Below are 26,145 nucleotides of genomic sequence, written 5' to 3' on the forward strand. Positions count from 1 at the left end.
AATAGGTCAACTATATTTGTTGTATGGAAGAATTGTTAGGTGTACATGTCTGCCTGGCATGGTTCATCTGACCTTGACCTCAATGTCATGGTTTATTGATCAATGTTTTAAGTTTTCTTGGATAATGTTGAGTTTATGTGACAGTTGTAATTAAGCTTTATATTTAGGACTATCAACATATTATCAATGATTTGTAAAAAAGGCGAGACATTTCAGCGTGTGCACGCTTGTTTATGTATTTTGTCATTTGATTTTGCCCATGTGATTATGGACTTTCCGATTAGATTTTCCTCTGAGTTCAGTATTTTTGTGATTTTACTTTTTACATACTTGCTTGTGGATTATAGGATTTCTTCAATCTTGATAGCTGAATTATTGAAATTTTACTATCTCAATTTGATAAATCCAATAATCCACATGTACCAATTCAAGAATCTATTTATATTGTATTAAACATAGGGATAACTTGTTGTTGGTTGTATAAATACTAATCTGTGACTGTATTGTAGTAAAACAGATCATGATGAAGGGCTGCCAGCAGAGAATGTCAAACCAGTGGAGAAGCTAGAATTTAACTTGGATAATAAATCTTTAGAGGCAATAGACCAAGCCAAAAAAAACTTAGACAAGTAAGTTAACAAGTTTGTAAGATACGAATGCTTATGGCTGTTCCAGAATTAAGCATATGGAATACGAGGTACTTATATATAATTTCACATGCCATTAGTTATTAATGAAAGTGTCACATCTCAGTTTAGAATGTGACCTAGGGGTAGTTAATCTGACTTAATATGGTTAGACTGATTAAAAAAAAAATTTTGAACAGCTTATTATCTCCGAATGTAGAGTACAGGTGTCCTACATTTGCACAATTTTGAATTTTAACAACAACTCGTTTTATGCTTGCACATATTTATCTGCCTTTTTATCTGTTTAAGGTGGTACCCAACACTTTCCCTAAAAATAATTTGGCTCGTTTAATTTTCATAAAATTTTGACTAAGTATTTACTTTGACCCTTTAACAAAAATATAAAAATTAAAAAAATTTTGAACCAGCCATTTTGTCAGAAAAATTACACTGGTTATATAGCAGTTTGACAAACACCAATTTTGATCATTGAGAAGCTTAATATTTCCTTTACAACACAACATAATTAAAAGGTTTAGCTGACTTTACAGAGTTATCTCCCTATAGTGTTAGGTACCACCTTAACCCTGAAAATTACTGTTTGGCTGTGAGAAAGCAAAATGTTACATTCTGTATATATGTAGTGTTGAACATGTTATAAACTTTGCAATCACATATTTACAAACATAATTTACTGAGATAAAAGTGTCAACAAATGTTTTATTGAAATGTTGTTATTTGTAGGCAAGTTAAAGACCTAGATTTAACAGTAGCCAAATTTACAGACTATGGAAAAAACTTTCCTAAATCTGTAAAATTAAGTCCAGATAGTTACATACAGACTGCTTTCCAGTTAGCTTTCTATAGGTTTGTATCACTCTTTCATAATCAAGTATTCAGATTTTGACACTAGGGGAAAACAATAGAGAAAACAACAGTTTGTTATCATTGTTCATAACACTGATACACATGTAGTTAACATAGTGTATAACTTATGGTGTTTAATTATTTTACAACAAGTATTGTCAGCAGAAGTTTAAAAAACTTTAAATAAACAAAAAACTAAGTGTAGAATTTACATCAGATATCTAATTTTAGCATAAATAGATGGCACATTGATGGCATGTCTAGCATATCAAATTATAAGCCTGGTACCGTTGATAACTATTGAATTGCACATTTTATAAATTCATTCAGAGAATGAAGTACTTTTAAAAGTCTCATTAAAGCATCTGGAAATTCTTTACCTCAAAATGAAATATGGAATTGTGAACATACTCAGTTATTTAAATAAAAAAAAGCCAGCACGAAAAATAAAACAATACTTTTCTCAATTGAGTTGTTTCATATTCTCATGATGGGGACCTCTTTGTTGAAGGCTGTGCAGTTGACTATAATTGCTTACATTCACTTTATTTGGACTTTGTTTGATAGTTGTATCATTGACGATCATACAATATCTCCTTATATTTATATCAATGATTTACACATGTTTTTTAATCTATGACATGAAATTAAAAAGACCAACAAACTCATCTTTATACATTTGCACATGCTTGTCTGTCTATACACATTTATAGTTAGGGTTTATGCAGTCTTCAACAGTCATTCATACAAGTGGCTAGCGGAAGAGATCTATAATGATAAATGAAAAATAACATGACTTGAATTGTCCCTTATACCGCATCATCTTATATCTATTCACCTGTAATTTACCAGTAAAAAATTGGGCATAAATGAAAAAAAATAGGCGCAATTGAAAGAAAAATCAGTGCAAATGAAATGTAGATCAACGCAAAATGCAAAATTGCGACGGAAATGCCAATCTCTCATAACAAGCTCATGCACTGTTAATTGTTTCTTATGGACATCCTGAAATTTAGAAAATGTGTTGAAGTATACTATAAATCAAACCTAAGAATTTCAGTCAAATCAATAAAAAAGAATTTGACAGCAGATGTCCTTTTCACAATATTTTGTAACATTGTTTGTATTATTTAGGTTATATAATGAGCCCTGTGCTACATACGAAACAGCTTCTTTACGGAAATATCAACATGGAAGAACAGACACAATAAGATCTTGTTCAATTGAATCATTAGCATTCTGTAAAGGGATGTTTGATACTAATGTGTCGCAGGAGCAGAAAAGAGAACTTCTGAAGAAAGCTGTCAACTCTCATAAAAATTACGTTAATGAAGTATGTATACTGTTGGACTTTAGATGTTTTTTAAATATTTGGATCTCTAAATTTCTCCCTTATTAATGAAAATACAGCGTCTTTATTATCTTTTGAATTGTATGAAATTGCAAACTTTAAATTTATCCTTAAAAATATTAATTGTTTTGGTTATGGCATTATTCCAAGTTTATGATAGGTTATTATGGAGAGAAAAAAGAGATTTTTTCAGAAAGAAGTGTAAATTTAAAGATATTTACATTTTTTTTTATTGTGAATTTGGATATAATACGTTTGGCATACATAAAATCAATAAAATCTCTAATTTTATTAACCTGATTTGTATGCATTATTTCCTGTTTGACAATCACATTAAAAAAAATACTCAAAATCTGAATTTTAGTGAAGTTAAAGACAGTTTGAAATTGACAACCAAATATCAACCACAATAAAAAAACAGTAACCATGCTGCATCTACCAGCATTAGTGTTAAACGGATAGTTAACCGGATTTTTGTGACAAAAATGTCAGTTATTGATTTGGGAATGTACGGCGGGCGGCCAGGCGGCCGGGCGGGCGGGCGGGCGGCAATCAAATGTTGTCCGTGCATTAACTCATGAACCGTTCAACCAAAGCTTTTAAAATTTTAATATGTTGTTACTGACAACTAAATGAATGTCAAGTTCAATAATGGCTATTTTGACCTTTACCGTTCAGGAGTTATGGTTCTTGAAAGATTGAAAAATGGAGTTTCCAGTCGTTTCCGTGCATTTACGCATGAACTGTTCTACCAAAGCTTCCCAAATTTTAATATGTTGTTACTGATGACAAAATGGAGGTCAAGTTCAATAATGACGATTTTGACTTTTACGGTTCAGGAGTTATGGTTCTTGAAAGTTTGAAAAATGGAGTTTCCAGTCGTGTCCGTGCATTTACGCATGAACTGTTCTACCAGAGCTTCCCAAATTTTAATATATTGTTACTGATGACAAAATGGAGGTCAAGTTCAATAATGACGATTTTGACTTTTACCGTTCAGGAGTTATGGTTCTTGAAAGATTGAAAAATGGTGTTTCCAGTCGTTTCCGTGCATTTACGCATGAACTGTTCTACCAGAGCTTCCCAAATTTTAATATATTGTTACTGATGACAAAATGGAGGTCAAGTTCAATAATGACGATTTTGACTTTTACCGTTCAGGAGTTATGGTTCTTGAAAGATTGAAAAATGGTGTTTCCAGTTGTGTCCGTGCATTTTCTCATAAACCATTCAACCAAAGCTTTTGAAATTTTTATATGTTGTTACTGATGACAAAATAGAGGTCAAGTTCAATAATGACGATTTTGACCGTTCAGGAGTTATGGTTCTTGAAATATCGTAAAATGGTGTTTCCATTCACCTTGTTGCATTTACTAATGAACCATTCAATCTAAGCTTTTCAAATTTTAATATGTTGATAGTCTATAAAATGGAGGTCAAATTTGATATTGACGATTTTCACTTTCAGCATTCATCAGTTATGGTTCTTGTGATATTGCCAGGACACAAATAAATGTTAATAAATCCGGTTTACTGTCGTTTTTCATATTAGTTTATTAAAAGTAGTTTTTGTCATGCCTGCGATGAAAGTCCTAAAAGATGACAGTACCGTGAGACATATATGTTGCTTTTCCCACATTGCAAATGAAAATTCCTGACACAATCTTTAGCTCACCTGGCCTAAAAGGCCATGTGAGCTTTTCTCATCACTTGGCGTCCGTCGTCATCATCGTCGACGTCGTCGTCTGTTGTCGTTAACAATTTTTCAAACATCTTCTCCTCTGAAACTACTGAATGGATTTGAATGAAACTTAAAACGATTGTTCCTTAGATTATCCTGCACAAAGTGTGTGCTTCGATTTTTGATCCGTCAAAAAACATGGCCGCCGTTACTTAAAATAGAACATAGGGGTCAAATGCAGTTTTTGCCTTATATCTCAAAAACGGAAGCATTTAGAGCAAATCTGACATGGGGTAAAAATGTTCATTAGGTCAAGATCTATCAGCCCATAAATTTTCAGATGAATCAAGCAAACCATTGTTGGGTTGCTGCCACTTAATTAGTAATTTTAAGGAAATTTTGCAGTTTTTGGTCATTATCTTGAATATTATTATAGATGAAGATAAACTGTAAACAGCAAAAATGATCAGCAAAGTAAGATCTACAAATAGGTTAATATGACCAAAATTGTCAATTGACCCCTTAAGGGGTAAATGTCCTTTAATGACAATTTTTCACAATTTGTTCATCATATTTGCTAACTTTAAAAAATCTTCTTCTCTGAAACTACTGAATGGATTTGGATGAAACTTAGCATGATTGTTCCTTAGATTATCCTGCACAAAGTTTGTGCTTCGATTTTTGATCCGTCAAAAAACATGGCTGCCGTTACTTGAAATAGAACATAGGGGTCAAATGTAGTTTTTGGCTTATATCTCAAAAACTAAAGCATTTAAAGCCATCTGACATGGGGTAAAAATGTTCATTAGGTCAAGATCTATCAGCCCTGAAATTTTCAGATGAATCAAACAACCCATTGTTGGGTTGCTGCCACTTAATTGGTAATTTTAAGGAAATTTTGCAGTTTTTGGTCATTATCTTGAATATTATTATAGATAAAGATAAACTGTAAACAGCAAAAATGATCAGCAAAGTAAGATCGACAAATAAGTTAATATGACCAAAATTGTCAATTGACCCCTTAAGGGGTTAGTGTCCTTTAATGACAATTTTTCACAATTTATTCATCATATTTGCTAACTTTAAAAAATCTTCTCCTCTAAAACTACTCAACCAAATTCAACCAAACTTCATTTGAATGATCAGTAGGGTGTATAAAATAAAGTTTGTGTTTTATTTTCTATTTCGTCAAAAAACATGGCCGAAGGCATTGTTTACCAGGTGAGCGATTCAGGCTCTTGAGAGCCTCTTGTTTTAATTCCGATATACAAATGTAGACTGTAAACAATGATATATTGTGAATGTTTATCACTCTGTTTAGGTGCATACGATACAGTTTTGATCCCGTATTTAAAATTTGATAAAAATTTGCATGTAGGCTATTTTTTACCTGATTAAATCAAATATGTAATAAAAAATCTGAATCTAGCTAAAATTCCCGTCAAATCGTTTAACATCCGCGGAACTGATATGAGACAATCGTTTAAACTAGCCTTGTGAGGTGATTCGTGACAACTACAATCATAGACTATACATATAGGAGTCGTAGATGAGTCCTTTTTTACTGCATGGTGAGGAATGTAGTGAATTCTGTTTGACTGGTTTCCATTTTCTGTTACCCGCTAAATGAACCCTCGGCGTTTTTGGCCCTTAATTATGTCGCCATACATTTTCAGCATGTTGGTATCCTTTTTGAGTCTATCGATCATATTACAAGTTCTGCGTAAAGTGACATTATAGTTCGTAGGTAACTCATTGAAATCATTTCTCCATGGCAGTTTTGCGGTATAGCGATTATCTTGGTAAGTTATGCATTTTGTTTCGTATTCATCATTGAAGTCTTTCATGGTGGTTGTTTCTAATTCGTCTGCTTTGACACCAATAGATTCTAAATCCCAAAACTTTTCCAGGCCGCTTTCCTCTTGCTGATGTTGAATCAGTACATTAAACATTCCTGTTGATGATTGTTCTCCTGTAAAAGTATGCATCGGTCCTGACAACAAGTATCCCAAACGGGATTTTACGGCCGTTGGCCCATCTCCTCTGATCACGTGATCCTGCACAATACTCCAATAGTAGTCCGCTCCAATTAAAAGAGAAAGTTCAAATTTCCTATCCTCTGTGACTGGGTTAGCTAATCGTAATCCTTTGAGATATGGCAGTTTTGAAGCGATGACATTTGTAACATTACTGAGGGGTGCTGCAATGCGCGGTACTATCAGTACATCCATAGGAATAAATCCACCAGTTTCAATTTCTAAAGTAATCTGAGCCTTATCCATGTGTCTCACGTTCTGGTTGGCGTTTCCAAAAGTTGATAAACTAATTGTAGAATTTCCACAAGGTTTAAGTTGTAATTGTGCTGCTAAATCTTCTGAAATAAATGATTTCTGAGACCCTTCATCTAGTAAAATGTTAGACATCGCGCTCCGATCCTCGAACCATACAGGTGCTACTGCTGTCTTAAGAAGTATCTCGGTATGTGCCTGTGCTTGTGGTGTTGACGTGTAAAACGCTGACATAGGGTTACTTTCTTCTCCATTAACATTTACTGTATTGACGGCGACGGCATCAGCGGGAGGTACAGGTGCTTGAGTTTCCTGATTACATAGAGCAGTGTGATGTCTCTTGTCACATTTACGACATTTATATCGTGATCTACATTCTGATATCTTATGTTTACCAAAACAGTTGAAACAAAGTTGTTTTTTCTTGACTATTTCGTAACGACTGGCATTATCTTTAATCTCTGAGCAATCAACAGCTGAATGGGATTTGTTGCAAAATATGCATGGCTTGGGTTTATTCGATTCAGTGTTGTTCCTGGAGTTTGTGTGTACTCTATTGACTTGTCTATAATTTCCTTTCATTGTAGCCTTTGTTACAAACGATGCGGTAGGGGTTAAATTATCTGTGTTCATAGCGTGGCCAGCTTGTTGAGCGCGCAGCTCCTTACCTATAGCCTTCCGTAGTAAGTCTATGGTCCATGTACTTGTATCATGCTCTCTTGTCAATGTAGTTCTCAATTCCGGTGGTAGTTTTCTAAAGATGATGGGTGTAAGTACTGTTCCAAAATTTGTTTGACACTGTCCTAGCGATTCTAGGCCTCTAATACTAGTTTCAACTTTGTCATAGAATGTTCTGAGACTGTTTAATGACATTGTGGGGTTTGGCAAATCGACTAGTTTTTGCATATGTGCATCAATAATGATTCCTTGTTGACCATATCGCGCTTGTAGTAATGAAATTGCTTGCTCATAGTTTGCGTGTGTAAGTGACAATCCCGATATGCAACTTTCCGCTTCTCCGTGAAACTGGGCCTTCAAGTATGTGAAACGTTGTACGTTTGTCAATGATGGGTTTGTATGGACAGTAGTTTTGTACGATTCCCAGAAAGTTTGCCATAGAAGTAAATCTCCTGAAAAAGTCGGCAAATCTAGTTTTGGAAGTTTGTGATAGAACTTATAAGTTTCATTTTATGGCGGATCTCTGTTGATCTCATATTCTCCTTGTGAGTTTGCACTTGTCGATGTTTGCATGTGCTGATTTGTATTCTGATTGAAATTATTTGAAGATGAATGCGTTGTACTAGTATTTTGTACGATACTTGAGGTTAATTGACTCACCGAGTCCTGAGGTGTACTTGATCTCAACTCCAAATCACATTCTTTGTAGCGGCGAATATTAATGTCTATATGCTGATTAAATTCGTCTGCATCCAAAATTTCCTGTTCCACACTTTCTGCATCCAAGGAATCCAATATTTCAGCGTCTAGTTTCTGCAAAAGTTCATGTTTCCGTTCAAGGTTTTCAATGGCACTATGAATGTCCCGTCGGGTGATCTCTCCTTCGTTGATTTTCTCGTCAGTTTTGTGAATCTGTCTGGTTACGGCACTTCTGTGGCCTCCTCTCACTGCTTTCAGCTTATCCATCGGTCACGGTACCAATATGTAAGATGCTATGATGCTAGGGTTAGTACTTCGCTTTTGTAGGCAATAAAAAGACGTTGTGTTGCTTTCAATTCTATAATTCAGATTCCATACAAGTTTGCGTTACAATAACGTTACGTCAACAATAGTAACGTTGGGTACGTTTGAACAAGGTCGTGAATCTTTGACAATACCTTCATGTGCTACTTTTTGAGTAAATTGAGGTTCAAATTTCAGATATTTCCTCAAAATACGAATTTGTGGACTTATTTTTCCATTCGATAGAAATACATAACTTTTTTGTTTTAAAAGATAAACACGATCTTTTTTTTGTTAAATTATTTGTAAATTATATGTTATATAAATATTGCATAAATTTGTACATTTTATTTTTAGCTCACCTGGCCCAAAGGGCCAAGTGAGCTTTTCTCATCACTTTGCGTCCGGCGTCCGGCGTCCGTCTTCCGTCGTCCGTCGTCGTCCAGCGTTAGCTTTTACAAAAATCTTCTCCTCTGAAACTACTGGGCCAAATCAAACCAAACTTGGCCACAATCATCATTGGGGTATCTAGTTTAAAAAATGTGTGGCGTGACCCGGTCAACCAACCAAGATGGCCGCCACGGCTAAAAATAGAACATAGGGGTAAAATGCAGTTTTTGGCTTATAACTCAAAAACCAAAGCATTTAGAGCAAATCTGACATGGGGTAAAAATGTTTATCAGGTCAAGTTCTATCTGCCCTGAAATTTTCAGATGAATCAGTCAATCGCTTGTTGGGTTGCTGCCCCTGAATTGGTAATTTTGAGGAAATTTTGCTGTTTTTGGTTATTATCTTGAATATTATTATAGATACAGATAAACTGTAAACAGCAATAATGTTCATCAAAGTAAGATCTACAAATAAGTCAACATTACCAAAATGGTCAGTGTACCCCTTTAGGAGTTATTGCCCTTTATAGTAAATTTTTAACCATTTTTCGTTAATTAAAGTAATCTTTTACAAAAATCTTCTCCTCTGAAACTACTGGGCCAAATTAATCCAAACTTGGCCACAATCATCTTTGGGGTATCTAGTTTAAAAAATGTGTGGCGTGACCTGGTCAACCAACCAGGATGGCCGCCACGGCTAAAAATAGAACAAAGGGGTAATATGCAGTTTTTGGCTTATAACTCAAAAACCAAAGCATTTTGAGGAAATCTGACAGGGATAAAAATGTTTATCAGGTCAAGATCTATCTGCCCTGAAATTTTCAGATGAATCAGTCAATCGGTTGTTGGGTTGCTGCCCCTGAATTGGTAATTTTGAGGAAATTTTGCTGTTTTTGGTTATTATCTTGAATATTATTATAGATAGAGATAAACTGTAAACAGCAATAATGTTCAGAAAAGTAAGATCTACAAATAAGTCAACATGACCAAAATTGTCAGTTGACCCGTTTAGGAGTTATTGCCCTTTATAGTCAATTTTTAACCATTTTTCGTAAATTAAAGTAATCTTTTACAAAAATCTTCTCCTCTGAAACTACTGGGCCAAATTAATTCAAACTTGGCCACAATCATCTTTGGGGTATCTAGTTTTAAAAATGTGTGGCGTGACCTGGTCAACCAACCAAGATGGCCGCCACCGCTAAAAATAGAACATAGGGGTAAAATGCAGTTTTTGGCTTGTAACTCAAAAACCAAAGCATTTTGAGGAAATCTGACAGGATAAAAATGTTTATCAGGTCAAGATCTATCTGCCCTGAAATTTTCAGATGAATCGGTCAATCGGTTGTTGGGTTGCTGCCCCTGAATTGGTAATTTTGAGGAAATTTTGCTGTTTTTGGTTATTATCTTGAATATTATTATAGATAGAGATAAATTGTAAACAGCAATAATGTTCAGCAAAGTAAGATCTACAAATAAGTCAACATAACCAAAATGGTCAGTTGACCCCTTTAGGAGTTATTGCCCTTTATAGTCAATCTTTAACCATTTTTCATAAATCTAAGTAATCTTTTACAAAATCTCCACTGAAACTACTAGGCCACAATCATCTTTGGGGTATTTAGTTTGAAAAATGTGTCCGATGACCTGGCCGTTCAACCAAGATGGCCGCCACGGCTAAAAATAGAACATAGGGGTAAAATGCAGTTTTTGGCTTATAACTATGAAACCAAAGCATCTAGAGCAAATCTGACAAGAAGTTAAATTGTTAATCAAGTCAATATCTATCTGCCCTGAATTTTTCAGATGAATTGGACAACTGGTTGTTGGGTTGCTGCCCTCCAATTGGTAATTTTTAAAGAAATTTTGCCGTTTTTGGTTATCTTGAATACTATTATAGATAGCGATAAACTGTAAACAGCAATAATGTTCAGCAAAGTAAGATCTACAAATAAGTCAACATGACCTAAATGGTCAATTGACCCCTTAAGGAGTTATTGCCCTTTATAGTCAATTTTTAACAATTTTCATTAATTTGGTAAATTTATGTAAATTTTTACCAAATATAGTTCTCTGTTACTAATGGGCAAAGTTCATTATAGATATAATTGTAAGAAGCAAAATCGTTCAGTAAAGTAAGAACTTCAAACACATCACCATCACCAAAATACAATTTTGTCATGAATCCATTTGTGTCCTTTGTTTAATATGCACATAGACCAAGGTGAGCGACACAGGCTCTTTAGAGCCTCTAGTTACAAATAACTCGAATTTATCAAATGTTCATGAATGTAGGAAAAAAACGTAATTTTTTGCTGTATATTAATCAAATTAAAAAAAATTGCACTATTTACGTTTTCATGAAAATTGGTACGCATAATCTTCTTAATTAGTTAAACCAAATGTCATTTTAAAAAAGAGGGGTCCATGAACTCGTTTTCAAGATAAATCAGTTTGAATGATAAAAAATCAGCCGCAAACTGCATCTTTTCCCGATAAGTCATCGTTTGACGTCGCGAAAATAACAATTTACGTTAGCAACGTCATTACCTCCCCTGTAACTGTATCGTATGCCCTTAAATAGTGAAGTGTATACAACAACAACAATTTTTATTTGTCAATCAAGTCGCCCTGAGGAGCAGTACAATTACAGCTTAAATTAAAGTGTACAAATAATTTTGGTGATTTTTTTTTCATTCAACTATTTTAAATTACAATACATGACAATAAAACTAAAACTATATAAAAGAAGGGAGACAACAAACACAGAACATATTCACAAAGATAATGTGTTTAAAAAGTGGGAAAAACAGCTGTTTTATAATGAGATTTATTTTACAGGCTATAAATGGACAAGGAATTGATAGACATTTGCTAGGATTAAAACTTGCTGCAATAAAGAATGGAATGAATGTTCCTGATTTACATATGGACCAAACCTACAGTACCAGTTGTCATTTTAAATTATCTACCAGTCAGGTTGTTACATTTTACTTTGATGCTTTTAATTATAATGAGTTACCAATTTAAAAAAAAACACCAACAGTTACTTGTGTTAAATGTTTTTGTACTGTATAACAGGGTGTTTTCTGTCGTTGTTTTTAGGGGGTTAATGAGGATTTATCAAAAGAAGTGTTCTTATTTCAATAAATTTTATTATCTTTATTCGTAAATTTATACAATGTACATGTATATTGTTATTTGATAGTGTGTAAAGATTTTTTCAAAATAAAACTCAGTCCCCAAAATTTAACTGTTTTGTCTTTAACCATTAGCTTAGAGTAATATTATTGAATATATAGATTTTTTTTTCAGAGTTTTATCAACACTCCATATAGTAGTACATTGTAGTACAAGGTCATTGAACAAATATTGGTGATCTTTATAAGTATATGCTTATATCAGAGTTAGGTTATATTATCTGTACCCCCTAAACTCTATAGGTCAATTATCATAATTTTGAATAATGCTTTTTCATATATTTGCATCAGTAAAATTAAGATCTGTGTAAAAAGAAAAAATCTTTCAGATTTTATGCCAACACCAATAATTCATTTTTGATTTCAGGTTCCATCAAAAGAAGAAGCTGTTTTAGTATTTGGTCCTGTAGTACCTAATGGCTATGGACTGTGTTATAATCCTCAGGAATCCCAGATTATATTTGGTGTGTCTGCCTTCAACTGTAGTCCAGAAACTGACTCTAATAAAATGGCTAACTCGGTTAGGCAAAGTCTGACAGACATGAAAAACCTTATGGCTGGATCTGTACAAGCAAAATTGTGATATATTTGTTCATATTTACCATTTAATGTGATATGTACCCTCATCATCATCATGTTATTCCTGTTTTCTAGCTCAGAAGCAAAATACATGTGTATGATTGTAAGGCATGAATAGCCAGTCTTATGCTTTTGCTGGATTAAGTGTGAATTATTCAATCATTGCTAAGCATGTATGTGTATTCTATTTATAATATGTTTGATTAGCTTTTAAAGATTTTTAATAAGTTATGAAGTGCGTTTATATATCTCTTACTTCTGAATTAGAAATATAAACCCTTTGATACTATTTCTAGGCTCTTAGAACTTTTTCAAAATGACTCATGACTATGCTTTATTTCTTCAAAGGATGAAAATAATGAAACTCCCGTATTTCATTTGACACTGTAGTTGACCCACTTATTTGCAGAAAAAAAGTATATATAGTAGAATACTTGATAAGCTTTCTAGATAATCCTTGCCAACTTTGCTAAGTGATGCTTTGATTTTTTATAAATGTCAACTGAGAAATTCCAAAGAAAAAGGAGATTTCAATAGGCTTTTGAATTAGAAATTTAAGAATTGTTGAATGAATTCAATTAAAATTAAGATCTTGATAAATGAATGGGAATTGTTTTATCATGGACACCATTAGACATGTATTATAAACACATAATGACATATATATCAGTGTAGTAGCTAGTCGATTTAGTATTTAACTTTTTAAAAACATGAGGACTTTAAATACAGCAGCAATAGGACAGTTTATTTATTTGTGATGATTTATTGTCTTTCAACAAACATATATCTGTTATATTAACACATTAGCATTTTGTTGAATGGGTTTAACTTCTATAAATATTGTCATTGAAAGCTGAGCAACTGTACATTCAAGCAGAGATGTAGCCTTGATTTATAGATTTTATTTTGTTTTGATTTGTCCAATATGGCAGTTATGGTTATAATAACTGTATGATTATACTGGTATAATTAAAGGTGCTATAATAAAAAATATCATGTGTATTTATTCATTATTTGTTTTCTGACTGCATGGATAAACTAGATGTGTCAAAGCGACACGAATGACCCTGTCTCAAAAACTTGAAAAAATTTGCCATTTCAATAACACATGTGGACGCAAACATGATGGAAGACTCACATATAAAAAATCAGCTCAAAATGTGGAGGCGTATAGAAAAAAGTCTATATAACTGTGATTTCCAGCAATTTTTAAAGTTGTAAACCCTTAATTTTGGTAAAAGTTAGCGGAGCGGAACAAAACTTTTAACTTGATCTGTATCTCATCATGGTTAGCTCACATACCAAAAATCAACCCAATATCCGAAAGCATTTAGAAAAAAGGTCCATATAACTGTGATTTTCAAGTATTTATATAAGTCCAATTTCCCAAAATTGAAATTACAGCAAAAATTAGCCGAGCCGAATGAAACTTAAACTTGATCTGTAACTCATCATGGATAACTCACAAACCAAATATCAGCCCAATATCTGAAGGCATTTAGAAAAAAAGTCTATAACTGTGATTTTCAACAATTTATCTGTCCATAGCCTGTAATTTTCAGAGCATAACAAAACTTAAACTTGATCTGTAACTCATCTTGGTTAGCTCACATGCCTAAAATCATCCCAATTTCTAACAGCATTTAGAAAAAAATGTGTCTATAACTGTGATTTTTAACAATTTTTCAAAGTCCAAAGCCCGTAATTTTGGTAAAAATTAGCGGAGCAGAACAAAACTAAGACTAGATCTGTAACTCATCATGGTTAACTCACAAACCAAAAATCAGCCCAATATCTGAAGGCATTTAGAAAAAAGGTCTGTATAACTGATTTTCAACAATTTATCAAAGTCCAAAGCCCGTAATTTCAGTAAAAATTAGACAAGCGGAACTAAACTTAATCTTGATCTGTAACTCATCATAGTAAAACTCACATACCAAATATCAGCCCAATATTTGAAGGCGTTTAGAAAAAAACTATGTATAATGGTTTGTTGCGGAATGACGAAATTATGGAATTTCAGATTTTCGGTATTATGGACAAGGGTAAAACTATATGGCACCGACAGCTTTGTTGCGGGGCCATAAAAAAAGTGGATAACATTTTCAAACTACATGAACTGATGAAGTCAGACAGATTGTGTTGCTATCTCAACCCCTTAATTTGCTATTAAACACCACTATTATGCTATTTCTTGGTGTTCTGTTTTTATTGGTCGAGGAAGCTTGAATACTTGGAGTGAACCACCAACCTTCGGTAGGAAAAGTCAATCCTGGTCAATTAACTTCCTAGAGTAAAACACACCTGATATGTACCTAATAACTCCCTCAGTGTTGACAGGGTAGTGATACTTAGAACACTCACCCCAGAAGCACCTGCATTTGATGAAAATATTTTATGGCTTGATAATTGCAAGAAGTGAAATGTATACAAATATATTTTATTAGTGTTATCTGACAATAGATTGACTGTGTAATTGTTTTATTGTCACTTCTTGATGATGAATATGTTCTTGGTTTATCTCCTCTCGACTTGGATGCCACAGTTTGTGGATAACTCTTTCTATGGCAGGGGCATATACAGAGTGGGATGCTATAGAACTTCTGTGTAGCTGGAAATGAAATAAAAAGAAAATAAAACAAAAATCTGTAACAATGAGAAAACTCTGAATAGAGCATAAATATTCCTTATATAAGTGTCAGAAATAGTTTTGTATCTTGTTAATTAGTGAAAATGAAGGTCAGATTACCATGGTTTCAAAAAGGTGCAGCCTAGAAAACACTGAAGAATACTTGCTCAATAAAAAACAAGAGGGCACACCTTGAAATGTTTCTCCTCCTTTATTGACCATTGATTTTATGTTGAATGTCTAAATGATAACAATTTACTTAAATATCTCATAAACTTAACAATTTTAAAGATTCAGGACAATGAGGTCAAGGTCAGAAAAACTCTGCCAGACAGACATGTACACCATACAAATATTCCATACCAAATGTATATGACCTATTACTTGAAAACAGCTCAAAACACAATAAACTAACATTGACCAATAAACCATGAACATGAGGTCAAGGTTAGATAAAATCTGCTATAAATGATTTGAACTTTCAGATTATAACTATTCAAAAGAGAAAACAAACAGCCAGATTTATGCACAAAACGTTGAACCAAATGCAAATATAATATACAGCAACAAAGGACAACCACTGCATGAATTACATACCTGTAATGTTTCCAGCAATTCAAACAGAGTTACTGGCCCTTTACTAGTAGGAAATTGTGCTGTTGATAACTGTTCTGCAGCCTGGGCACTACCAATATCAAAAGGTGGTTTACGACTGGGAATGTGGAGTGCGTTTGCTGTTATTGATGTGGCCTCACTACCAACAAAAAGTAAAATATATTTGTATAATAGACAAGTGTAAGAAAGCATGTAAATTCTGTACTTTTAGCTTGCGTTTAGTACCTGCAAGTAACTTGTGATAAAAGTTTTCATTGTTTCCTACGACTTGTTCCTGTTTTTTATAATATGAGAACAGTAAGTGCTTTATTTGAACCAATATTTTTTTCATAAAACTTTCGTCATGCTTCTGATTAATTTTAACAAATGGAGGGTTTAGTACCAAAATGATTTGCTTTTTAACTTTCATTTTGAAAAATTGTTTTCTTCAGCAAATATGGTGTCAATTACAATGGTAGATTTTTTTTAAATATTTTGGGTGATTACAAGATTCAAATTGTTGATGACCGTATGTAGACCTCTAGGTGTCTTTTGGTTTTTCTGTGTTCTTGTTTTTTTTACATTGACATATCATGCATATATTTATACAGAAAAAAATCTCATATGAGAAACAGTCTGTCATTTATCATTATCCTTAAATAAAAATATATTTTTCCATTGTTTAAAATGGTTCAATTATTCAATAGTGTCCTAATATTTTTGTCAGCTGCCCATTATTCTTTAGAACATGTAGAATGTATAGATGAGAGTATGATTTCTTGTGATTCTCTGGCAAATCTTTGATGTAAACAGAGATATTTTGTTAAAGTTTCTCAATCATTCAATACAAACATTCCTAACTTTTTGCAAACCTGTCTTATCTTTGAGAAGTGGACTAATGTTGGCAGTAAGGATTTGTTACGTGTATAAAAGTTAGATGTGATGTGATTGCCAATGAGACAACTCTCCACCAGATTTCATACCTTTCTGTTGAAGTGTCGTCTATCTGAGAAGTATGTCTGAGATAAGGATTTAACACTTGTGTTCCCATGGCATATTTAAATTTCTTCTCTCTCACTTTGTATCCACTTCTTTTAGATAATACCTGTGATATTATATTCTTTAATTGGTTCTGAAATAAAAGAGGAAACCTTTCACTTCCTGAATTAATAGGAATTTATTTTTGAAATATAATTTTTCAGCTAAATTTTGTTGCTACTTTTGATATGGAGCTCATTTTCTTAAGAGTTTATTGAATATTGTGCAAAGAGCAGCAATAGAATATCACATCTCTTCTTTAAAATTATTTTGATCAACACTGCTTAAGTACCATGAATTTGCTTTAACCAATAATATGTTTATCAAACTGCATACCCCCCTCCCCCCACTTTTTACCTTTATTGCCTGGATTATAATTATATCGACTGCTCTATCTGATACATCTTCTAACCCTGTTTCCCTGGAACACACAAACCCCCCCTCCCCTTTTTACCTCTATTGCCTGCATTATAAGTTTGACCGCTGTATCTGATCCCCCCTCTTTTACCTCTATTGCCTGCATTATAAGTTTGACCGCTGTATCTGATACATCTTCTAATCCTGTTTCCCAGGCACACACTAACATTCTACCTTGGACCATAGATATATCTGGAACAGCTAATTCTCTTGTGGCAAAATCTGCAAAATAAACGGGTGGCATAGATATATGAATTAAATATTAATACATTTATTGATTAATTGTTTGTGTTTAATACCACTTTCAGCACTATAAGCTATTTCCAATCCTCCACTTTTGAAAGGTGGAGAAACCAGGAGTAACCAGAATTTCACAAAATTTTGTCAAGTGGTTCAATAGTAGTTGCAGATAGTTAAACAAAAAAAACCCAGTGAAGGGATGGAATAAAGAAGTCTCTATAAACTGCCTGCTTTAGAAAGAAAAGTACAATAAATAGATACATATACATTGTTAATAGTTTGCAAAGTGTGTTGTGATATTCTAACAATGGATGTAGACACACTGCACAGTAAACAATACTGACAGTACACAAAATTTGAAGAAGCTCTGTTATGAAGTTCCTGAAAAAGGGTTTTATAGTAGGAACAGAAATACTGATGGAACCAAACAGGCAGACAATGGGTTAAAACGTATATATAATCAAAGTGCTTGTACACACTGAATGGTAAAGATTGCTTTAATTTATCAGTGAGAGTAAAATTAAATATTGCATTGTATATAAAGCATTGGTTGTAGTTTATTCAGCTAAAATTCTGGACAATGGGAGACAACTCCAATTTTAAAGATGACTTTAACAATGACATCATTTATATTTTATGAACAGATATTAAATTCCTGCAACTTGCTAAAGTAATGTAATTTTCTCTACAGGTGCAACATCATTTTGTGACTTGCATATCTAAGCATATATTACATTGATTAAATTCTTTTAATGTTCATGGATAGGATGTATAAAATGTTATGATCAATGCACTATATTTTTTGTATCGAAAAGGTAGTGATAAGCCTTGGAAGATTTAGATATCAAGTCAGTGACATAGGGTTTTGATTGCATTTTATGTAACCTTTACCCAAAAAGGAAGATGTGGTATAATTGCCAATGAGACCACTGTTCACAAAATACAAAAAGACACAGAATTAAACCGCTATAGGTCACTGTACAGCCTCCAACATATCACTTAGTCAACTATAAAAGGCTATCCCCTAACCTTGGACAGATTTTCAATGTTGATGTGGATTCAATTGTTTCGTTTATATTAAAGCATTACATTTTGACAATTGAAAAACCTGTTTCATCAATTTGTTTCTTGATTCAAAACAGTTGATATAGAATTCATGTTTCATCTGACAAATAAGAAAAAATTCAATATAATGTACCAAGCACTTAATATCCCCAAAACATTGAGAATAATGTTATGCTTGACTTACTTATTTCTTCACCCCCTTTATAAGTTGCTTGTGGTGCAAAGTTAACTGGATTGGAAGGAACAAATTTCTGAAAAAAGAATACATATCTTAATTAATAAAATTATATCCAATAATATAGCATTCAAAACTTGAGATAAAATTCTACTCCCTTATCAGTGAAACTCCTCTCAGACCTTGTATCAATTTGAATTTAATTTTAGATTGTTGTGGTGCTTTGTTGCTTTCGATCTTGTTTCATTTAGGTTTGTTGTGGTGCAATTTATATGGTTACATGGGTAATGGCAATGTTGCCATAAATCCGAATTACATGACAGGAAAGATAATCAAAAGTCTTTTAAACAATTCTGAAGATTTTCCAAAATTGTAGCAAATATTCTTTTGGGCAAGTCTGTGGCTTATTTATACATGTAGGTTTAGATCAGATCTGAAAATTACGCCAGACTTTTTTTGCAGCTATTCCTTTATAAATATAAAAAGTTTGAAGGCAAAAAAGGAAAGTGAACATTTGACTACTGTAATCTAAAACATTCATAATACTTCTTCAGTTTTAAATTCAAAAAATGGTCAGAAAATTGACGTTGCCATTTTTCTACTTTCAATACTGTTTCAAATGCACCAATACCAATGCACGATAAAGAGTATAAAAAACAATAATCCTTGAGGCTATTAACTAAAGCTCTTGTATCCAGATCATGATTAAATCTTAACACAAACATGACAAAGCTATGAACAATAGCATAGTCTTACAAATCAATTTACAGTTGCTAAAAAACACTTCATTTGGACTCTGGTGGAAAGTTGTGTCAATAGCAGTTATATGACATATATCTTGTTTTATTTTACAGACATTACCCGTAGACATTTTGCTGTGGAGATATTATATTGGTGAAAGCTAGGGCATATTTTACTCTGCCCTCCCCAAACTTTCTATCCTTGCTATATGGAACAGACCTGTAATGTACTCCTAGAACTGGTAGATTTTCTCCGTAATTTACTTTTTTGTTTAATTCGAGATTGTTCAGACACACGTCCAGATACGCTGCTCTCCCTTGGAACTGAAATGAACACATGTCTATTTTATATTGCTATAATACACATGCAGGTACATAAACAGTGCTACAAGAAGAGGACTAAATAGCCAATTAAAATACATACTTTATTCTGTTCAACTAATCAACATCTGCAGAATTGAAATACCTCTACTCTTCTTGTAAAATTTGAAAGTATTTACATTTATCATTTTGAAATTCATTTAAAGGATAATTTTTAATAAAGTTTGTACATACCTAATGAAGTACTTAAACTCTGACATCTTGACATAATGGCCAACAGGAACTCATTGTGGAGATGAACTGAAATAAATAAAGAAAAATATTTTATATCTTGGGCATGTGTTGGGCTAAGTTGGGTCATCTTAAATGACTTCAGATCAATTGTGCTAGCTTGAGCAAAGAGGATGAAGAGAACAGATTATTATTTTTATTTCAACTCAATCAGCAAGCGCATAAATGTGCTATGTATGTTATTTTGTTCTCAGGTTGTAGCATACACAAATGTCATGAATGTTGGAATACAATATAGATATATTTGAAAAATGTATTTTGAATGTGAGTAGCAGGAGAATTTGGAATGAAAGACAACAAAATTAAGATATTGTTAGATGGATTCAGTTACAAAATCATATCAGGTGAGCATGGTGAGGTTTCCCTTCTTCTGCAACAAAATTTAACCAATAAATGAACAAATCATAGTTTCAAAAACTTAAAAGCATTAAAACAGAAATGATTAATGAAAGTTTAAAATTAAGGAGGCAACTGCTACACTTTCAAATTTATTAATAATAAATAAAGCTACATGTATGAAAGCAAATTGAATTATTTCCCCTCTAAAAAATGAATTTGAGATAACATAAACTTTACAAATTTTGAAGTTCTGCCATGCTACAGAAATTTAAGAAAACATTTTTGCCTATCATAATTCATGTAAATACCTGTACTTTCTGTCAGTAACTTTCTGGCTTCTAGATCAAAATCTTCTTTGGAAATCTGTAAGATTTAGGTCATTAATATCAAATTGATAGTTCTTAAAAAAAAAAATATCTTAGCACTGAAACATGTGAAAAAACAAATGAAGCTTTTGACAATGTTTGAAAAGAAGCAGAAGATACAGGAAATATTTTCCTAGGCTCAAAGGTTGAGATACAATTTGATACAAGAAGCTCAAATAATGACATACAAGAGGATAAAAAATTGACATAAAAAATCTAAAGGCTCATAACAACCAAAATGACTTATATCTCAATGAACATGAGGAAGAAATAACATCCATATATATAATGAAGCTTGAACAAAGGATATTTTTATAACAGATATCATATTCGTGGAAAGATGCCCTTGTGCAAAATTTATTCAATTTTCTTAGCAATAAAATTGTGATCTGTCAAAGAGACAACAACCCGACCATAGAACAGACAACAGCAGAAGGTAGGTATGGCTATACACATCAAATATTTGTATAGTAAATCCTTGTACATGTTGTTCACATACACATTATTTGGTCACTTGAATGTTCAAGTATACAAGTAAAAATCATTAATGATTAATGTATAGAATGTTGTGCTCAACGAACTATGTCATAAGTAGTGATAAATTCTGGAAAATTCATAATCATCATACCACCCTCATTAAGTTTTTCTTGCATAAATGGAATCTTTTATTCAAAAATTATTCTCCCTATCAAGGTTCAATAAACCATTGAAATTCAAAAACCTTGCCAATTCTTTCACAGTGTAAGATACACTCTTATAATGAGACTAATGACTTACCTTTTGTTTAAACCATAACTTTAAATTCTGTAGATATCTGCAATATAAATATATATTGTAATGTAATTTGGAATTCTTACAGAAGTAAATGTATAGTCATTATGATTCGGAAATACATTGTACTTTTGTAAATAGCTAGAAGCTGAACATTTAATATCGGTTTATTAAGACTGTTATGACAATCATGACAATATTACAAATAAAGTCAGAAAAATGTTAACTTTTAAGTATGAGGCATTTTAAAAACTGGGGAAGGACAAGGTTCAACAGTTTTATTCTAAACTAAAGTTTAAAAAAAGAAGATCAATAATTAAATGACATTGATCAAAATTGATTTTATATTGCAGCTAAAATTATAGTTGATTAAAAAGAAGAGGTGCAAACAGATATTTTTTACTTTTTTGTTATATATACTTTTCTTTTGACTACATGGATGTGACTTTTTTTCATTTTATTTTAAATTGACAATCACCTTTCAATATAAAACCATTAAGTTGTAACACTATCATTAGTCAGAGATTACTCTGACATCCAACAAGCTGGGGCTGTGGGACGTCAGAGCTTGTCCCATATCAAAAAGTGGATATTTGCCCATCCAAAATAAATGCATTGCTTCGTCGCTTCTGGTGCCGACAAACCGCCTTGGAATTATATAAATTAGGTATCAATTTGTTCATTTTTCATTTATCTCTTCATTTATGAAAGCTTCACCTACCTGCCACCCTTTCAGTCGGAAACCAGGTTGAAATAGAACAAAAGAATCGAAGCTCTCTATTAGACAAATTTTTAAAAAGTTAATAGAAACAAACAAAACTGCAATTTTCTTCTCAATTACGAGGTCTTTTATTTCAAAAACACCATTTGCATAAGTTTTCAATTTATCTAGTACATAGTTAAGCAGAACAATTAGATATCAAGTCGACGACATGGGTATCTTTCAAGTTGGATGACAAAAATGCATAAACTCCGATTTTTTTGAAAAAATTACCACGGACGGAAAAGATATCAATCTATTAGTTCAGTAATTTTCGTGTCTGCCCTTCCATTATGTGACTGAAGAAAAAATTCCAAAAAATAGGTAACAATTGTTTCGAAAAGAGAAAATCGAGTGCACCTTTTTATGTTAGGGCGTGTTTGAGTTGAGTATTTTGTCTTGATATCGTTCAAAGTAAGAATATTTCATACATCTTCTCGCTTCAGATTCTATCATTTTTATAAATTAAAGCTACAGGTTGACTTTATAACACAAAAAAATAACAGTACTAAAAGATGAAATATATGGGTCAAGTGAAATACCTATCTAATGAGTCACACAAACAGGGAAGGTGTGTTCGAATAGCTATTTTTTTACTGAAAGTACTTGACTAAAGTCTTACAAGTTGGATGATGAAAATGCATATCTTTGAAAAATTCTAATTTTTTGTGTCTGATAACTAGGGTTTATAGTCTTCAACCACTAAAAAAATCTAGTCTGCCCTTCCACGAAATATTTAATTAGATTTTTTTTAAATGTTTATGATTTTTCGAAAATTCCACCTAACAACCGATCAGACAATAGTTTTAAGTTGAATCAATGCAGACAAGATCATTAACTGATGCTCATTAGCTAGTTGATACATTTGTCTTTTAAAATATAACTGACATATAAGGATAGTATTGGTGCAATGTGGATAAATTTATCGGTTTCCAAGAGCAAAATTGGTAGCGCGTCATCGCTACAATGGCTTCCATTTTTTACGATTGTGAAAATGAACTGGCGTAATGGGGAGATAATTTTGACGAAGTAGGATCCTGACTGCTTTATTTTTCCATATTCAAACAGTTTTCACAGTGACCAATCGATTCAGACATTTTTACTTTTAATTTCAAAAGTTACGAGAGATTAGCACGTGACCACGAGAAAAAAGTGATGATTTATGCAAATGACCATAATACACCTTATCGCTATTTGTCCGCCATTACTGGATATCACACAGGTTCTCGTAAAATTATGACGTCATAAAACAAAATAGCTGACGCCACAATGAAAAAGTGATTGTTGTATGCGTCAAAAGTTCAAGCGGCCGGGTCAGCCGATAAGGTGTATCTAACACCTCGTTCATTTACGATGCAAGTAATCTGAATGTCTGAGAGCTTCCAATTGTTATCGTGGTTGGCACTAAATGCTTAATACCAATCTCAAGGTTCGAAATCTCTTGTAACTTTTGAAATTAAAAGTAAAAATGTCTGAATCGATGGGTCACTGTGGACAGGCAAATATCCACTTTGATATAGCTCTGACGTCCCACCCCAGTTTGTCTGGCAAAACAGCCATTGAACATCAGAGTGATCACGGACTACACTATCATAATCCATAAAGGGTCAAGTCCCAAATGCAAAGAAATCTGGGGCGTAGCTAGGTCCTTTTGAAGTGCACGCCAACCAGGGGCGTTATGGGGAATCCCCCCCGCCCACCCCAGATTTGTTTTTTTGGCTAGACGCAAAAGGGTGCGTTCTGAGGGCCTAAAATTGGTTTGAATAGCAAATTATTAGGACTGTATTTGATCATTTTTATTAGAAACATCCTGAATAATTTTCAAAAATCTGCCCTTCGCATTTATAGCTGCAACAAAAACGTCCATGGTCTTGTCTAAATTGACCTCAAAATCACGGTGGATGTCCATAAAACCCAAAGCAGATAATCTGTCATTTCTCAACAGGTATTGTATCAATAGACAGATACAATGCGGGGTTAACTATATCAAGCGTTTGACACAGTGTTGTCGGCACTTTATCACTAGGTAGGATTCGACAGCGAGCTCTCCAGCGTTCAACCTCTCTCTTGTAGTCTTCTAAAGACAACCCGATATCTATCAGGTATGTCTGATGAATTGTGACAATTTGGTCATTATTTATTGTCAGACTATACACACGGAAGAAGATACTGTGCATGAAAATGGTTTTCTGAATTCAGAAGTCGAGAATCAAGTTCCGTCATCATATGATCCAGAAACGGATAGTAGAGTAGAGAGAAATTCGCCAGTAATCCTTAGGTGTTTCGGCTGGATTGCTAGCTCTCGAGGTTTGTCTTCAACACCGCCTAGGAACATTTTCAACTATATCAAAAGCCTCTGCTTTTTTAGAGCGATTTGGTATAGCTCGTTCCAAACACTCATTATCATCATTTCGCTCGGAACGCAACATTTCAGTAACGACACGTGTACTGCGGAATCGGATGAAGTCTTGAAAGGCTATTTTATTTTATTTTTAATGCATTAAGGCCTTATTTCGACAGGAAGGTGTCAAAACAGAACAATATGAAGTAGCCTTTCAACACAATGATTTAAAGAGGGAATTCAGATTAATATTTACCATTATCGTAATTTACATATAAAAGAGGGGCGAAATATACCAAAAGGACTGTCAAACTCATATAAAGGTTATTGTAATTCGTTAAATTGTTCAGGGTTGGATCAAAAGTTGAGAGATAAAAATGAAACAAACGTCAGTTGGTCATTTTTTGCCAAAATTATGTACGAAATTTACAACGGCCTCATCCAAATAAAAACGTGGATTTACAACCCCTGCAGTCCTGTTAGTTCAACGACGTGAATTACATTTTTTTATTGAATATACCTTGTCGGAAATTTGAAGGTGTGGACATCTTTCCATTTGTCAGTCAAAAGTTGTAACTTTACATTTTTTCCTAATGATTTCGAATCTTTCAACGAAGAAATATCTGGATAAGATGGTCCCAGATTTTTTTGTACTGGCTTTGACATTGACACTGATGTGGCGCTTATCCTACCGGTTCATCGTAAACCTTTGACGTTTCAGAGTCTATATTGTCCTGATTTGTTGCTGGTTGTGTTTCTGCATGCCTATCACCGTTGGTACTGTTAGTAGGCATTTTGGTGAAAAAATTGTCTAAAGTTTGCCCTTTCGGCTGGTCACGCTTTGAACTGCTCATGTTTACGGCTGCTTTTTTACTTTGAGTACCAGAAAAAATTTTATTTCTGTCAGGGTTGATATATACGGAAATATTATTGTGACGTTATTAAAATAGTTATACTGTATCGTTGTCTACGTTTCTTGTTTAAGTTAAATTTTATATTTTTTACTCGTTTGTATTTTTATTTTATTTTTCGGCGTAAATTATTTTTTTAGACCCCGCGATGTGCACGCCATGGCGTGACAGCGTATATGGAGCTACGCCCCAGGAAATTTCAAAAAAGGCATACGCTGTCATATCATCACCAAGAGTGTCCTGAAGTTGTTTTCTAGCAAAGCTCAAATCCAAACTCCCAGACATTTTAACGGAAGCCCTTGCAGTTAACTTCTCTTTGTTTATTTTTCTTTCATTCCACAAGAGGGCGCGCGATGCAAACGTGGCAAGCATTCCATTTAATAATTTCACTCCTCTGTATAAAAAAGGAAAATGATGTAAAAGATATGATTTACATCATTCAACATAAAGCATTTTAATGCAGCTGTTGCAATAAAATATTTATATG

The 26,145-nt window shown here is 33.2% G+C and overlaps 2 protein-coding genes across 4 annotated transcripts in view; one reads left to right on the forward strand and one right to left on the reverse strand.

Annotated features, from left to right (window-relative positions):
* The window catches only part of LOC143063226 (carnitine O-acetyltransferase-like), a 47,945-nt gene extending 34,799 nt beyond the window's left edge, over nucleotides 1-13,146 (forward strand). The window contains exons 10-14 of the mRNA XM_076235232.1: nucleotides 510-629; nucleotides 1,374-1,496; nucleotides 2,631-2,829; nucleotides 11,724-11,861; nucleotides 12,450-13,146. Coding sequence (XP_076091347.1) covers nucleotides 510-629; nucleotides 1,374-1,496; nucleotides 2,631-2,829; nucleotides 11,724-11,861; nucleotides 12,450-12,665 — 796 coding nt within the window. The 3' untranslated portion in view covers nucleotides 12,666-13,146. The remainder of the gene's footprint in view (nucleotides 1-509; nucleotides 630-1,373; nucleotides 1,497-2,630; nucleotides 2,830-11,723; nucleotides 11,862-12,449) is intronic.
* Nucleotides 13,147-15,082: 1,936 nt separating this feature from the next.
* LOC143063227 (transcriptional adapter 1-like) lies at nucleotides 15,083-26,025 on the reverse strand. 3 transcript variants are annotated; one of them, XM_076235233.1, is made up of 10 exons: nucleotides 25,873-26,025; nucleotides 21,653-21,689; nucleotides 20,819-20,873; nucleotides 20,115-20,180; nucleotides 19,780-19,883; nucleotides 18,829-18,895; nucleotides 17,377-17,561; nucleotides 16,868-17,016; nucleotides 15,888-16,044; nucleotides 15,083-15,272 (listed from the first exon to the last, which is right to left on the reverse strand). In XM_076235233.1, the coding sequence occupies exons 1-10, from the start codon at nucleotides 25,941-25,943 to the stop codon at nucleotides 15,111-15,113; spliced, it is 1,053 nt and encodes a 350-aa protein (XP_076091348.1). In that variant the 5' UTR covers nucleotides 25,944-26,025; the 3' UTR covers nucleotides 15,083-15,110. The 3 variants fall into 3 exon arrangements, with proteins under 3 accessions (XP_076091348.1, XP_076091349.1, XP_076091350.1); XM_076235234.1 differs by having other exon boundaries at nucleotides 17,431-17,561; nucleotides 25,873-26,024; XM_076235235.1 differs by having other exon boundaries at nucleotides 25,889-25,935.
* Between the last annotated feature and the right edge of the window lie 120 nt (nucleotides 26,026-26,145).

Source organism: Mytilus galloprovincialis, chromosome 2, assembly GCF_965363235.1.
Source record: "Mytilus galloprovincialis chromosome 2, xbMytGall1.hap1.1, whole genome shotgun sequence".
NCBI classification, from domain to species: domain Eukaryota; kingdom Metazoa; phylum Mollusca; class Bivalvia; order Mytilida; family Mytilidae; genus Mytilus; species Mytilus galloprovincialis.

Bases quoted from the DNA above. Each gene is read 5' to 3' on its own strand.
- LOC143063227 (XM_076235233.1), bottom strand. From the start codon at position 25,943: ATGTCTGGGAGTTTGGATTTGAGCTTTGCTAGAAAACAACTTCAGGAC. The intron at 19,884-20,114 runs GTATGTACAAAC...TGTTCATTTCAG, and splicing joins GAGTTTAAGTACTTCATTAG to TTCCAAGGGAGAGCAGCGTA. The intron at 15,273-15,887 runs GTATGTAATTCA...TTTCATTTCCAG, and splicing joins AATTGCTGGAAACATTACAG to CTACACAGAAGTTCTATAGC.